The sequence below is a fragment of the Phyllostomus hastatus genome, unplaced genomic scaffold, assembly GCF_019186645.2.
Source record: "Phyllostomus hastatus isolate PE091 unplaced genomic scaffold, TTU_PhHast_1.1 phas_contig_308, whole genome shotgun sequence".
Taxonomy (NCBI): domain Eukaryota; kingdom Metazoa; phylum Chordata; class Mammalia; order Chiroptera; family Phyllostomidae; genus Phyllostomus; species Phyllostomus hastatus.
In genome coordinates this window covers 252,654-267,333 of record NW_025333848.1, presented here as the reverse complement: position 1 = coordinate 267,333, position 14,680 = coordinate 252,654, and the positions used below count along the sequence as shown (strand labels likewise).

General features: G+C 38.0%; 1 protein-coding gene across 2 annotated transcripts; it reads right to left on the bottom strand.

The window, feature by feature from the left end:
• Nucleotides 1-540: 540 nt before the first annotated feature.
• Nucleotides 541-6,409, bottom strand: CLEC4E (C-type lectin domain family 4 member E). 2 transcript variants are annotated; one of them, XM_045839716.1, is made up of 6 exons: nt 6,185-6,409; nt 5,278-5,370; nt 4,579-4,668; nt 3,498-3,649; nt 2,734-2,849; nt 541-1,622 (listed from the first exon to the last, which is right to left on the bottom strand). In XM_045839716.1, the coding sequence occupies exons 1-6, from the start codon at nt 6,219-6,221 to the stop codon at nt 1,472-1,474; spliced, it is 639 nt and encodes a 212-aa protein (XP_045695672.1). In that variant the 5' UTR covers nt 6,222-6,409; the 3' UTR covers nt 541-1,471. The 2 variants fall into 2 exon arrangements, with proteins under 2 accessions (XP_045695672.1, XP_045695673.1); XM_045839717.1 differs by having other exon boundaries at nt 3,618-3,649.
• Nucleotides 6,410-14,680: the final 8,271 nt, after the last annotated feature.

The following is a 14,680-nucleotide window of genomic DNA, read 5'->3' as shown; positions in this document are numbered from 1 at the left end:
TGGAGACAGGACACTGGAGAAAGGAATGGTTCATGTCCTGGGCAGGACAGAGTGGGATGGTGTGAGGTTTTTATTATGCTACTCAGAACAGTAAACAATTCAAAACTCATGAATTGTTTATTTGTAGAATTTTTCATTCAATATTTTCAGACTGCAGTTGATTACAGGTAATTGAAACCATGGAAAGCAAAACCATGGGTAAGGGATTATATATATACATAATCATCCCTCTCTTTATCTTTCCATCCTGCCACTTAATGTTTGAAGTCATAGGAAGTTTTTGTGTCTTTAAATATTGAAATAAAATGTAAAATAATCAAATTATAGCTACCTACAGGAAAATAACAATGAACAAAAAAATTCTCCATAGGCTTTTCAATGTTTTCTCATTGATGTTTATGATTTGAAAAAGAGAATTAGTTTAAAATATATTTATTGGATTACTTTTAGGTTGAAAGACTTTTGGTTTAAGATTTCAAAACCACTATGTCTAAGAGAAATAAAGATTTGTAAAGAAATCCAATATATTATATGTACTTGTTCAGTTGGATTTTCCCATTTAATAATTACACATTGGTTTCAGTATATGAGTTTTGAGGGTCTCTTTATGGTGCTGTGTGCAAGAAACATATTTACAAAAACTGCCACATTATTTACATATTACTGAGTAACTATCAATATTAATAGAATATTATGCAATAAGTGAATAGGCTTGAAATAGAAAACTGTGAAACGGAATGTTTTCTTAGGATAATTTGACTATTGCACTCTGGCCCTGGCTGAGCAATAGATACAAATTCAGGTAAGATCTAATTAGTCAACGGAAGAGAATAGAGAACAAAAGGGGTGGACTGAATGAGTCAGATTGGCGCTGAAGGTTACCATGACCTTTCCTTAACAAGGCACAGTAAAGGCCTTTGGCCCAAAAGTCCACACCAGTTTTTTGAGCAATAATAAGTTTCATGACTTGAAGTTTCTTACTCCTTGTACAGAACATATTGAGGATATATGCTTGGGCAGGGGATAAAAACAGTATGAACCCAGGAAGAGAAGACAGACTTTTCAGAAACTAAAAAGAAGAGGAGCTGACACAGAACCTGGGTTCAGGTGATTGTTCAAAGGCGCTTTCCAAAACCTTCTTTGATGAACTCTGTACTTGCTGTTTGTCCCTGTATTTTCATTAAATTCTCACAAATGAAGCAAGTGTACCAAAAGGAGCATGCCTTTCTTCTCACAGCATCTGCTAGAGAATTGCCTCATAAATTCTGAGAAGAAGGCCTGAGAGGCTAATACAGAGAAAAATGTACTTCAGTTCAGTATCATGAATTATACATTCAAAATGACTTATTTTTATTTACATGGAAGCTGCAAATGTGTTTCTCTAATTGGAGTTGTGGCTCCGTCCACAGTCCTGTTCCTCCTTGTTTATACATTTAAGTTGTGCTTTCTGTTCTTGGAGATTTTTATTTGTTCAAAATATTTTTCCTGGCATTTCACAAATCCGAAACAAATTGAAGAAACAGGGCACGTCATTCCAGTTTTGCCTAGGATTTGAAGAGTCTCTGATAGTGACGCAGTCCTCCACTGTAGCTAAGTTGTTGGGCTCCCCTACATCCCAGAAGCTGAAAAGAAAAAAAAAAAATGGGAAACTTTAAATCCCAGCTACAAGAGGTAAAGTAACCTAATATACTAGGCAAGTTACTTGTGTTATTTAACTTCACAACAATTTTGTAAGGCAGGTATTACAATCTCTATTTTTTTAAAATTGACTTTATTGGGGTGACATTAGTTAATAAAATTATATAGGTTTCAGTTATACAATTTTATAATACATCATCTGTCTATTGTATTGTGAATTTACCACCCCAAGTCAAGTCCCCTTCATCACATGTATCCTTCCTGTACCCTTTTCTACTGCCCCATGCCCTCTTCCCTCAGGCAATCACCATGCTGTTGTCTGTGTTTGTGAGTCTTTCTTCTTTACTTTGCTTAACACTCTCACCCTTCTCACCCTTTTATTGATGAAGAAAAGGGATCTTGGAAAAGCTAAACCCTTTGTCTAAGTCGTACAGTTTGTGAGTAGTGAAGCCGTGCTGGATCTTTCTGCCTTTCCATTCTGTCATGCACTCTCAAAGACTTAGAGCCCCAAGGAGAAGTTATGGGAATGACTGATGTCCTGGTGGATTTGTTTTATTTACACTCGTGTGTCATGAGCATGTGCGCTGTACTCTCAGAACTGACCGAAGCCCCCGGCCTTTAGTTTCCTGAATTGTTAAGTGAAGTCATTCATATTGATGTATCTCAGAAAGATGTAATTTAGGTTAAATGAGACCGTGAATGAAATTAGAACTTTGAAAATTCCAGAATGCTGTGCCCTAATGCTGTAAAGCCATTATTAAGCCATTATCAATGGGGTTCCCTTTTATACCCCCTAAGAATCTTCTATCTTTCTAAAAATCATGATTTTTGTCTCAGTTTTTAGAGTTTTGAGGCTTAAGGCTCTGAATTTCATACTTTGCTCCTGCTGCATTCCAAAGTATTAGTATTTGATTCTGCTCCTCTGTTCATAGTCACCTACTTCCCTTCATATTTGAGATGGTCTCAGAAAATGAGCAATAGGATGGACCTGAATATATCTCATGGAACAGAAGGCGGTTGTGAGAACTCCCATCAACAGTGGGCTAATTTTAGGGTTTGGGATAGTTTTAAATTCTCCTATAAGAAGGGAATTACCTTAGAGACTTCATGAAAGGTGTGCCATCTACCCATTTCCACTGACCATCAGTCACCTGGTCTGTTAGTCCAATGTAAAACTCTCTTTTTTTAGGTTTCTCATGGAAAAGGAATTCCTAAGGAAGATACACAGTCAAAAAAATAGGAGATCAGTTATTTTAATTCTAAACAAGTATTGAAGGTAATTGTTACTTAAAGAGATAAAGTAGGATCTGGACTAAAGATGATAGATACATAGTCCTAAAATATCAACATCATGGGGGTTTATCTTCTGATTTTTTAATTGGTGGTAAAAATATATACAACATAAAATTAAATGAACAAAAAAGAGCCTTAAACAAATAAGTTTCTCAATTGTTCACTCAAAGTTTATCTACTGTTATTTGTAGCAAAACCAACTGCATAGATTAGTACAAAAACATTACTAATCACAGCTTAAAGCTAATGGGCATTATTTGCCTTTTTTCTCTCAAATACATTTATAAGCATAATGGGCATTTTAAAATGAACTCCTAACCTTGTTTTTTTCTGCTTTACAATAAAGGAACTAAACATGGAAATTTCTTACTTTCTTGGACTCTTGTAGAAATGAAAATACATTAGAGTAGGTATTGACTTACAGAAATAGTAAGAAGAGCATGCATTTCAATACATTCATTTAAAAATATTCATTGTGGTTCAAGCACTGCACACATATGTGGAGGAAGGGATAGATTATGTGCAGAGTGCTGCATTGACGCTGGGGGAGGCTATCCTTCAACTACCTGCTCCTCCTGTGTGTTGATAACCACCAGATGACCTCCCATGTTTGAGCAGTTTTTTACACTTGCTGACCAGGTCATTGTGTTTGTAGAAAAAAAGTAGCAACTAGATTGAAAATGTACCCATCTTGATGGACAGCAATTCTTGACTGAACCTAAGAGAAGAGAAGTTTCCATGAATGTCCCATATGAACTGAGTGAGAAAATAGAAAGTTTCATGTGTCCCAATGAAGTCCATCATTTATAGTCATAAGTCTTGAAACCCCTTGTTCATACCTCCCCATCCCCATCTTACTATTTAAGACTTTAGATAATTCTTATCTCAGTAAACACAAAGAGCAATATTCTTGTCTTTTGAGCATACCCCTTATTTTCTGGGTATATCTCAATACTAGCTATCTCAATTATGCTATTGATATAACCCTATTAACTGCTCTTAGACTGCCAAGGTCAGAGAAAGTTATGCATTTTATCTAAGTTAATTCCAAGCAACCATCTCTCATGTTGCCCAAGTAACGTATTCTCAGCAAAATCTCCAAGCTGGTTGTACAGATGACTACATTTCTTAGACTAAAAATAAATAGTTCAGACTCTCTCAATTTGATGGTGAGGAAATTATAGCGCAAAGAAAGAAGTCATTTTCTAGTGTTGCATGGCATTTTTCTAAGACTTGGAACAGTGCTATACATAAAAGCATACCAAGTATATTTCTGAGGTATTTCCAAGTTCCCTATTCTATCTACTTTTTCTGTACTTCATTTTGGAAGCAAGTGATGAATTTTAAAAAATAGTCTACTCCAGAGCATAACACCATCCACTTCTAGATTTACTGTCCAGATATATACCTCAAATTTATTCTAAAAGTGTGCTGTAATATCCCCAAGATTTCCAACTCCAATGCTAATTTCATTTCCTGTCTTCCTACCCAACTTCTCATCTTTCTATTACAGTACAGGCAAGATTTTACAGTTTGTTTTTGAAAAACAGGGCTTACTCCAACTACTTTATTTATCCCCAAATCAACCTGAAAAATCAAAAATATTGCTAAGTAAATTTTGATGTTCCAATTTAAGGAATGTTTTACCTGATCCATTATTGTAGCAGGAAAATTCCAAGAACTCCTCATGTGGCTGGACCCTTTTCTCAACACAGAGTTGAAAGATGTGATATGTCACTGTAAGGACAGGGACACAGTTCATGTTCATTACTCTTGGTAAAATAAATTTGATCATTTTTGTATTTATAAGAAAAGAGCCAACAACTATCGTATTTTCTTACTATCTATTTTTCTTTCTGCATGGAAAGGCACTGAGATTTACTGAAAGAAAGAAGAGGGAATTTACATTTTATGGTTTTCCTAATTTATAAAAGTGAACATACTTTATTTTAGGCCCAAAGGCCCAGAGAAAACAAGCATGCTAGCATTCTCTCTTATGCCAAGTCTAACCCTCTCTACCCTTCCTTCCAAAAAGTGATTTGTCATGTCTGTGGCTAGGACCTCATAGAAAGAGTTACACTAATCAATAGCAGGGGACAATGGGAAGGACTCAAGGCCACCATGGATATGAAAATTGTCTATCATGAAAAATGCATCAGAGGTTACTGAAATTTGGTAACAGTTCTATACTGATTGGTGTTTCTGGCTTGAGGAATAACCTTGAGATAAATAGGGGTAAAAGTAGAATATAAATATTCTTTATGGGAGAAGAGAACCTATGGGCAGCAAGAAAGAATTTACTCCTAATATTCACCAGGGAGATTAAATTTGACCTTCAGAACTCACCAACACATCTGGTGATGAAACAGGCACTGAGGAGTAGGATGGAGATCCCAGCAACAGTCCACAACATGACTGGGGAAGAGAAGCATCCTCTCTCTGTAGAAAAACATAAACATGGTCAATCTTTCCTAAGCAAGAGTATTAAGAAATTCTAATTTAACCTTACATATTTCCTTCCTCTTGCATTGTCTATGTTGAGTAATTCTCAAACTTCAGTATATATCAGAATTATTTGGAGGTCTTGTTAAAACATAGGTTGTGGGGTCTCATCTCCAGAGTTAAGGACTCAGTTAGTGTTGGTATAGAACCAAAAAGTTCCCAGGAGCAGCTTCTGCTGCTGGTCTGGGGACTACACTGTCAGAACAATGTAGAACAATAGAGTAATACATTACTAATTTTAAGACTGACTGATGAAGTTGGACAGATGTGCCTAGTTTTTCTTTCTTAAGTCACTCCCATTTTCCCCTTCTTTCCCTATCTTTCTCCCTTCCTCCCTCTCATGTTCTCTGTTATTCTTGTCTCTCTGTTACTCTCCTCTTTTCATACTTCATTTCCTAAAGGCCTTTGTAAATCAATCATATAAAACTTTGAATTTATCTAGTAGTTCCTCTTTTCCTTCCCCACACACATTTACGGACAAGAAAAGTGAGTTCCAGAGAAGTGAAGTACCTTGCCCAGAGGGACACAGTGAGTCACAAAGAAGGTAGAAATAGAGTTGTGGTGATCCCTGAACTGAAGCCCAGTGATCTTTCCAGTATATCAGATACTCTTCTAACCATTCCTTTATTTTACTCAGTTTCATTCTCTGTCTCTCTTTACTTCATGATTTCTTATTGTCTTGTCCTTCAACATATTTATCACCTCTTCCAAAAAAAATCTATGAAAAAAAAAGAAAAATTACAAATTTTACCTGTGCACTGTGATGCAGATGATTTGGGCAAACTCATTTTTTTTTTCTTTCTTTTTTTCTCTCTTCTTCTTCCTCTCTCCCTCTCCTCAGTTTCCAAGTCCAAGAGTGTTTTGATGGTAAGTTTCAAGGAAAAGGAATCTTGAGGAATGAACACTTTATCTGTATTTTAGGAAGTTCAACTCCAAGACATAAAAACATTAACTTGTTTGGTGGCTGTGTGTTCACGTCAGGATTTCCTTTCTTGTGTAAGGAGGACAAGGGAGTTTACCAGGCAACAAGTCAGTCTCCTCACTCCAGACAACAACAAAAGGGGAAATGATGAAATGGTACTACGTATCAACAGAAGTAGGCCAGCCATGAGAAAATATAAGTGGCTTCAAAAATATTGTTTTGTTTTGGTGGAAAAAATTGTTCTGGCTTCTTCCAGGCCTTACTCATCCCTCAGTATCCTCGATACCTGGGGGCCCACTTCTGCACCCCAATCTCACCTTTGGTCTTTGCTACCACACAGCTGTTGACTGAGGAGACAAACTCCACATCTTTGTAGCACTTAGCACAAAGCTGGGAGCATAGTGTAAGTATTTATTATGTAGCAATATGAGTTTCTTTTCATCTTTTATTCTTTTTTTTCATCCTTCATTTGCAGCCCCTGATAAGGGATTAATATCCAAAATATATAAGAACTCATACAACTCAATGCCAAACAAACAATCTAATTAAAAAGTGGGCAGAGAAGCTGAATAGACACTTCTCCCAATGAAATATGGCCAACAGATATATGAAATGATGCTGAACTTCATTAGCGATGAAAGACATGCAAATCGAAATTACAATGAGATATCACCTTACACCTATCAGAGTGGCTATTATCAACAAAGCAAGTAATTGCAAGTGTCAGAGAAGTTATGGAGAAAAAAGAACCCTCATTCACTGCTGGTGGGAATGTAAATTGCTATGGCTGCTATGAAAAACAGTATGGAAGTTCCTCCAAAAATTAAAAATAGAGGTACCATATGACATAGCAACCCCTCTTCTGGATTAAATTCGAAAACATTTATTTGCCAAGATATATGCACCATTATGTTCATTGCAGCATTATTCACAGTGGCCAAGCCATGGAAACAGCCAAAGTATCCCTATGTAGATGACTGAAAAAAGATGTGGTACATATATACAATGGAATACTACTCAGCCATAAGAAAAGATAAAATACTGCCATTTACAACATGGACAGATCTTGAGAACATCATGCTAAGTGAAATAAGTCAGACAGAAAAAGTCAAGAACCTTATGATTTCACTCTCATGTGGGATATAAAATTAAAAGCAACAAATGAACAAATAATAACAAAAACAAAAGAAAGCTCATAGACACAGACAACAGCATGGTGTTCACCAGAAGGAAAGGGGCTGGGGTAGTAAAGGGTAAAGGGGGTCAAATATGTGGCTTTGAAGGTTTGACTTTGGGTGGTAAATACACAGTTCGATATACAGATTATATATCACAGAATTGTACACTTGAAACCTATATGGTTTTATTAAACAATGTCACCCCAATAAATTTGATTAAAAATAAGTAAAACAATTTAGATTTGTGGATTTATATTCCTTTTTTTCAAAGTACTAACTACTAGGCTATTTTACAGCCAGGCGAACAGCCAGTCTGATGCGGTTTGACTACTTTGAAACTCAGCTCAATTTCTTGCATCACAACACAGCTTCTAAAGCCCAGTTTAACTCTGTTATTCAGGACTATTTGGGGATTTTAAAAATATAATCACTCACTACAAAGATAATTTTATTTTATTACTATTTTGCATTATACCTCAAATGGAAAGACTCATTTGGCCAATTGTGACCACAGAAGGGTTCAAATGAGTTTTGAAGTAACATTCTTTATTTGGTACTTGATATCATTTTTTAAACTATATTTTTATTGTTGATACTATTATTGATGTCCCCATTCTCCGACTTTTGCCCACCTTCACCCAGCCCCTACTCCTCTTCCCTCTGGCCATCACCATGCTGTTGTCTGTGTCTATGGGTTATATATATATGTTCTTTGGAATTTTTGTTTTATATTGTAGGCTACATTAGGAAAAATGAATTTATCAGAAGAAGCAATTTCAGCTAAACATTAGAATGCTTTTCTGGGAGGTTAGTAGATACAGAAATGTTTCATCTTCTTCCTTAAAAATACGTAAGAATAAGATCAAACTGGGTTCATTTGATATAAATTCACAAGTGTCAAGAGGCATTAGCTCTTTATATCCTGGTAATCCCCACGCCTAATGAATGACTCACAGACTTTCCGTGTGTTAGGAAATATTCTTGTTTTTAAAGGGACTTTTTATTGTTTCAATGCACTGGTCAATTTCCTGTGCATTCTCTATTCTACAGTTATATAGATTATTAAAGAATGTTAAAAAATTATATATATATATTATAAAATATAAACATGTTTAATATGTGTTGCGCGTGGGTCACCGGCCAGCAGTGACCACGGAACGCTGTGGATGGCTCGTCGAAACACACGCGAGAAAAAACAACACATGCACAGAGACAGACTAGTTTCTGTGGGGGAAGTAGGGACGGAATGGCCACCCCCCCTAGTGGGGGAGCGCGCTGATTTACCATCCATACCTGCTTTTATTAGGCTCATTTTGCATAATAATTCAGGTAAAGTACAGTACTCATTAGGGGGAAGTAAGGAACTATAGAAAACAAAGAACTCTGCCGGTCTATTGAGTTGGGGGTCAAAGAGCTGTAAGACTGAGGAACAAAATAACTTCCTCCTAAGACCCTTCTCATTCAACTGAGAGCATTCTAAACAAAGAAGGTTTCACAGTAATTTACATATTCTTTCTTAGGCCTGATCACCCTGGGGAATCCGCACTTCTCAGTACCGAGCTGTACCACCCTGTCATTGTTTCAGGCTTAGGTGGAGCAAGGGAACTAGGTAACCAAGAGATAAGGAGATTTTCTCCCAGACGATGAGAACTCAGACTTTGTCAAAGCCGAGGAGCGAGGGTCCATCACCCCCTTTTGCTGCAGCCCCCCAAGTCCTTCTTTTGGGGGGCCTCCCAAAGTGATCGTGCCTGTCTTAGGTCGTTCCCCCCGTGGGGAATCTTACCCGTCTTTGGCTAACCGACCAAGCTTTTGGGGGTTCAGTTATGAATAAAGCAGCAGAAGCAGCATTCCTGCCAGGAAGACAAGCTTTTGTCTCCTTGCTGGCTTACAATTCCAAGGGCGTTCCCTTAGCCTTAGCCTAGGCGGGGGTTTCAGCCTCTGATACCAGTCAGGGCTGTTCCCAACAAATGTGTATATTATCAGCAAGTGGCTTTTGACTAGTAAAAAGAGAGACATTATGCAATCCCTAGACTAGAGTTCAAATGAGACTGACTCAGCAGTGCAGCTGGTGCATTCTTCTTATGATCACTATGTTGCAATTTCTCACATGAAACAAACTCTTTTCAGCAAGATATTTTTAGATACTTCGCTTTTCTTTAATCCCTGCTTATTCATATTCTTTTAACAGCAGCAACAGCAAATTCTTCCTCTACCCAAGATGGTTTTTTCATAGGTTTTGTTGAACAAGATTTTGTAATTTTTCCACCTTATGTAGTTTTGATATTTCTGCTGTTAATCAATCCCTCTAAGATATGGGAAATTTCCATATAGAATTTATCTTAAAAAGCATAGCCTAGCTCTGGTCAGGTGGCTCAGTTGGTTGGAGCATTGTCCTATAGATCACACGGTTGTGGGTTCGATTCCCATTCAGGGCACATAACTAGGTTGCAGGATTGATTCCTGGTTCAGTCACATATGTGGCATCCAGTTGATGTTTCTCTCTCAAGTCGATGTTTCTCTTTCTCTCTCTTTCCCTTTTTCTCTCTCTCAAATCAATGAACATATTCTCAGGTGAGGGTTTAAAAAGGAGAGGTCTCATTTATATATTGATTCATAGGTATACCAAAAAAAAAATTTCTCTAATCTATGGTAGAATTGTGCCCATGATGGCCAAAATCTGTCTGCTTGATATTCTATAGAGAGATGAATTCTACATGAGTAAGTCATATTTCTTTCTAATTTTTCATCCTGTATACATTTTTGAAGTATATTATGAGAGGACTGAGAGGGGCTAGGTTTGAGGTCAGACTTAGATTTAAACTCAGTTTTGTCAGTGTTGACAAGGACAGAAGTTAGTGATAAACAGGGGAAAGAGGCTTTTCCTACCTTAATGACATTTAATTGAAAAGTAAAATTTGAAGGGACAAGTCTCAGTAAATGAAAGGGTCGGGAACAGTATCAAAACAGGTTATAGGAACTAACAGTAAATATTGGTTGCCTATTGATTGAGGGAGTTGGTGGCATATCCAACAATCAGAGATGCTGCCCCTTTTGGGGGTGCTTTGGGAGAACTTCATCAAGGCATTACATTTTCCAAGCGCAGATGGTTATAAAAAGAAGCAAGAAGAAAGGGAGTGCTTGATTTGGTTGTCACTGTAACAGGTGAAATCTTGAATAGTAAAGAAAGTGGGAAAGGCAGAGTAAAAATGATTTAATAATTAAAGTAAGGGATGGAGGACAGGTCAGGAGGTACAGAATTAATGGGGAATATTAGGAGTTTAGGAATTCATACCAGGGGCAAAAACCACGGAGATCCCAGGGTACATCTAGAGGATCTTGAGTGAGTCTGAGGGTTCTCAACTAGAAATAAGAGGATAAGAATGGTAAGGAAAGGGGTAAAAGAAGAATTATCACAGTCAGGCATTTCTGGTGAAAGTTCAGGCATGAGGTGTCAATTTCTTTACTCTTAAGACTGTCTATGTTCTTTTTAAGACCATCTACTTCTTGTCCTGGAGAAATGTCCACTTCTCATCCTGCAGGCCACTTTGTTAGGTAGAACAGACAAAGTCTCCTGGATGTAAATGGGGAAGCTGGTCTTTGTCTCCCTGGAGCATACTATGGAAGGAATCTTTAATGAGGTTAGAGTTATTCTGCAAGGAATTAATTAGTTCTTGACAATATTATTAAAGCTCTCCTCTTATAAGAGTTGGTGAATGAAGTCTTTCAGTCAAACTTTAGAGTTCTTCCTGCTATTCTTTCAAAAGAAGACAGTTTATATTTACAAAGTGGGGTGGAGCAAAGATTAAGAAGAACCAAAGAGAGAGCTTTGGGCCATGAGAGTCTGAATGCCCTACAAATAGTGGCCAAGTGAGTTTTAATTATGCTGTTGTGTATTCCACCAACCCAGAAGATTGGGGATTGTACGCACAATGGAAGTGTTGACAAACAGGCCAGATTTTGCAAATGGCTTGGACAATCTGTTCAGTGAATAGAGGTCCTTGATCACTTGTTCCTCAAGTTGATATAATCTTTTCCAGCAAGACTTTACCTGTGGCCACAGCTGTGGCCAGACATTAGGGAAAGGCTTCAAGCCAGTGAGAAAACATACAATTTAAACAAATGCAAATTTTTAGAAGGTGGGAGTTAGATAAAATCAAGTTGCCATACTTCAATGCTTTGTTGGCAGAGGCAAGGGACCTATATTGGCATATTATCAGCTTGCCAGAATCGCACTGAGGACAAATTTTGTATACCTGATAACTCTGATGTGCAGTAGTGGCAGAGGATCCCTGATAGTATTGCTTTCCAAACTGAATCATTTTTTCTGTGTTCCAAAGGGTAAGGTTATGAATAAAAGTTAAAACTTCTCTTTGAAGGCTAAGAGGAAGAACTGGACAGCACCTTGGTTTTAACCATATCTGCCAAGTTAAATCAAGAGTGCAACCTAGTTTTATTCATTTCCCTTTTCAGTGTCTGGAGAGGTGGTTTGGGCTGTGGCCAGTTAGAGATGAGGCACAACCGCATGCAGAGAAGTGAGAGAAAATGTAGTGGGAGGGTAAAAGCTTGTGGCTGATGTGCTGATTTAGCAGCAATGTCCGTTAAGGGATTCCCATTCTAGTTTTATCCTGCATAGAAAAGTGCTCCTGTATCTTTATAGGAGCCAATTGTCTAGGAAGTAAGGGAAAGTCTAAAAGGTTAAGAATAAAAATTTTTTTTTGATGGGTGCTGCCTATAATTCAGCTTGTGCCGACCTAGCATTTGGAAGTGGGCCTGATTCTAGAGACTCCTCTAAAGAAACAATACAAAACTGGCTTGGTGGGAACCCATTGATGGGTGGAGATAACACCCATCAGTGAACCAGTTGAAAGTAGCATTAAGGAAAGGAGTATCTTGAAGATCTAGTAAGGGAGAAACTGGTCTGTCAGGAATATGCTGTCAGGGGAATATGGTCAGGGAGGGGAAGGAGACTTGAAGGATTAAGATAATAGTGAATAATGGTTGGATAAGGAGAAGAGAGAGTGTTTCATAGTAGGTGAGGAGGCGAACAGAACGCTGTTGAGTGCAGTGCCAGTTTAAAACGGACTTGACTGCATGCAGAGCACAGACAGTGGGAGGGGAGTCCCAATAAGGGTAAGGTTATGAATAAAAGTTAAAACTTCTCTTTGAAGGCTAAGAGGAAGAACTGGACAGCACCTTGGTTTTAACCATATCTTCCAAGTTAAATCAAGAGTGCAACCTAGTTTTATTCATTTCCCTTTTCAGTGTCTGGAGAGGTGGTTTGGGTATTTGGGCTATTTTTTTTTCAGTAGTTTTAATTAAAGTAGCAATGGCGGCTACTCCTTTTCATGGACAAAAGGGGAAACAGGAAGATAATAATTTGGGTGTCTGCATTGGTGCCTGAGTCAATTGTTTCTTTAAATTAGTAAAAATTGTTCAGCCTTGTCATTCTATTGTAAGAGGTCTTAAGAAGAGGCTTTTAAGGGCTGTTATAAAGTTTAGGAGAGGAAGGAAACCTTAGGGAGCCACCTGCAGCAATATCCTGAAAGACCTAAGAACCCTAGGAGTCGTCTTCTAGTTTGGGGCTTGGGGAAAGCCAATATACCCTGTATTAAGGAAAGGTCAATGTTTAGATCCCCTGGGGGTAAGGAGATGTCCTAAAAATTTTACAAAAGGTGGATAGAATTGAAGCTTCATCTTAGGGACCATATGTCCCTTTAGATCTAGATTATGTAATAAGTGGAGAATGTTAGGAAGGTCTGTTCAGAGGGCATGCATCGAAGTAGCTCTATACATTGAAGTAAGGTAGAAACACAGGGAGATACAACATCTACAAGATCTGCCTTTAGAAAGTGAGAAAAATAAGTAGGGCTTTTAGTGTGTCCCTGGGGTAAGACAGTCCAGATATATATCGGTTTTTTTTCCAAGTGAAAGCAAATAAATATTGACTTTCTGAATCAAGAGGAAAACTGAAAAAGACACTGCAAAGGTCCAAGGCAGAAACAACAACAACAGCAGCAACAAAACAGCCTTGGGAGCGATATTTGATAGGAGGGAATAGATGTCAGGAATTACAGGATATGGGAGAATACCTAATACTACTCATCACTTGGAGAACAAATCGCTATCCCCTTTTGTCAGGCTTCAGGACTGGGATGATTGGGGTGTTGCAGGGGATGATGAATCCCTGAGCTAAAAATTCCTCTGTAACAGTCTGAATGCCTGTCTGTGCCCTAAGGTTTAGGTGAAGGTTTGTTAGAATCTGTTTGAACTTTGATAGGGGCTGCTGAGTGGATTTTCCCTCCATCAGTGAAAGACTGTGCCCAGAGATAGGCCAGCAGACCATGGAGGTAAGGGGGAGGATTATTGGATAAAGTTAAGGAATAGAAAGGAATATCGAAACTACTAATTTCTGAGTTGTCTTGTTATTTGAGGAGGTTAAATCTAATAATATTTTTTCCCTTACGGAAGAGTGAAATATGAACTTGGTAAGCTTCTAGAAAATCTCTTCCTAAATAAATGACTGCAGAAGGTGCAGTGCAAATTGGTGCAGAAGGAACAAGTAAGAATTGATGAATACCAGAGAGGGAGTCAACCTGAAGAGGGACTGGTAAGGATTTGGGGACAGTTTTAGGGTTTTTAGTTCCCCCACCCATTTGAATTTTTCTTGACTCAGGGGTGGGGATATTTAAAGGGCATTGGGGTTAAGGACTGAATGGGTTGCTCCTGCATCTATTAAAGTTCTAACTAATTTGTGCCCAATTTTAATATTTACCTCACCTAAATTGGCTGGCTTTAAGGGAACAAGGGAAACATCCCTTATATTTCTCCAGAGCATCCCTATTTTTGTGTCCCAGTCTGACATTTTGGGCTCCTGTTGGGTTGGAGTTGCAGCCAGCATTCATATTTGAGGCAACGCTTTTAAAACAACATTTTTAAAAATGTCCTGGTCTTTTACAAAAGAAGCAAGCCTTAGGATTGGGGTCCTGGGTGGTTTCACTATTTGGTGGGGCCAGTTCACTAAATTACTTAACTTGCAGGGTCATTAGTTTGGCAGTTGTTTCACGGTAATCCAGAATCCTTTTTTCCTATTATCACTGTCCTTTTCACCGGTTTTAGAGAGTTTTCTTGCCAGTGAGGCAATCTCATG

Bases quoted from the DNA above. Each gene is read 5' to 3' on its own strand.
- CLEC4E (XM_045839716.1), bottom strand. From the start codon at position 6,221: ATGAGTTTGCCCAAATCATCTGCATCACAGTGCACAG. The intron at 5,371-6,184 runs GTAAAATTTGTA...GTTTTTCTACAG, and splicing joins ATCTGCATCACAGTGCACAG to AGAGAGGATGCTTCTCTTCC. The intron at 1,623-2,733 runs GTAATTCCCTTC...TTTTCTTTTCAG, and splicing joins CCTTTCATGAAGTCTCTAAG to CTTCTGGGATGTAGGGGAGC.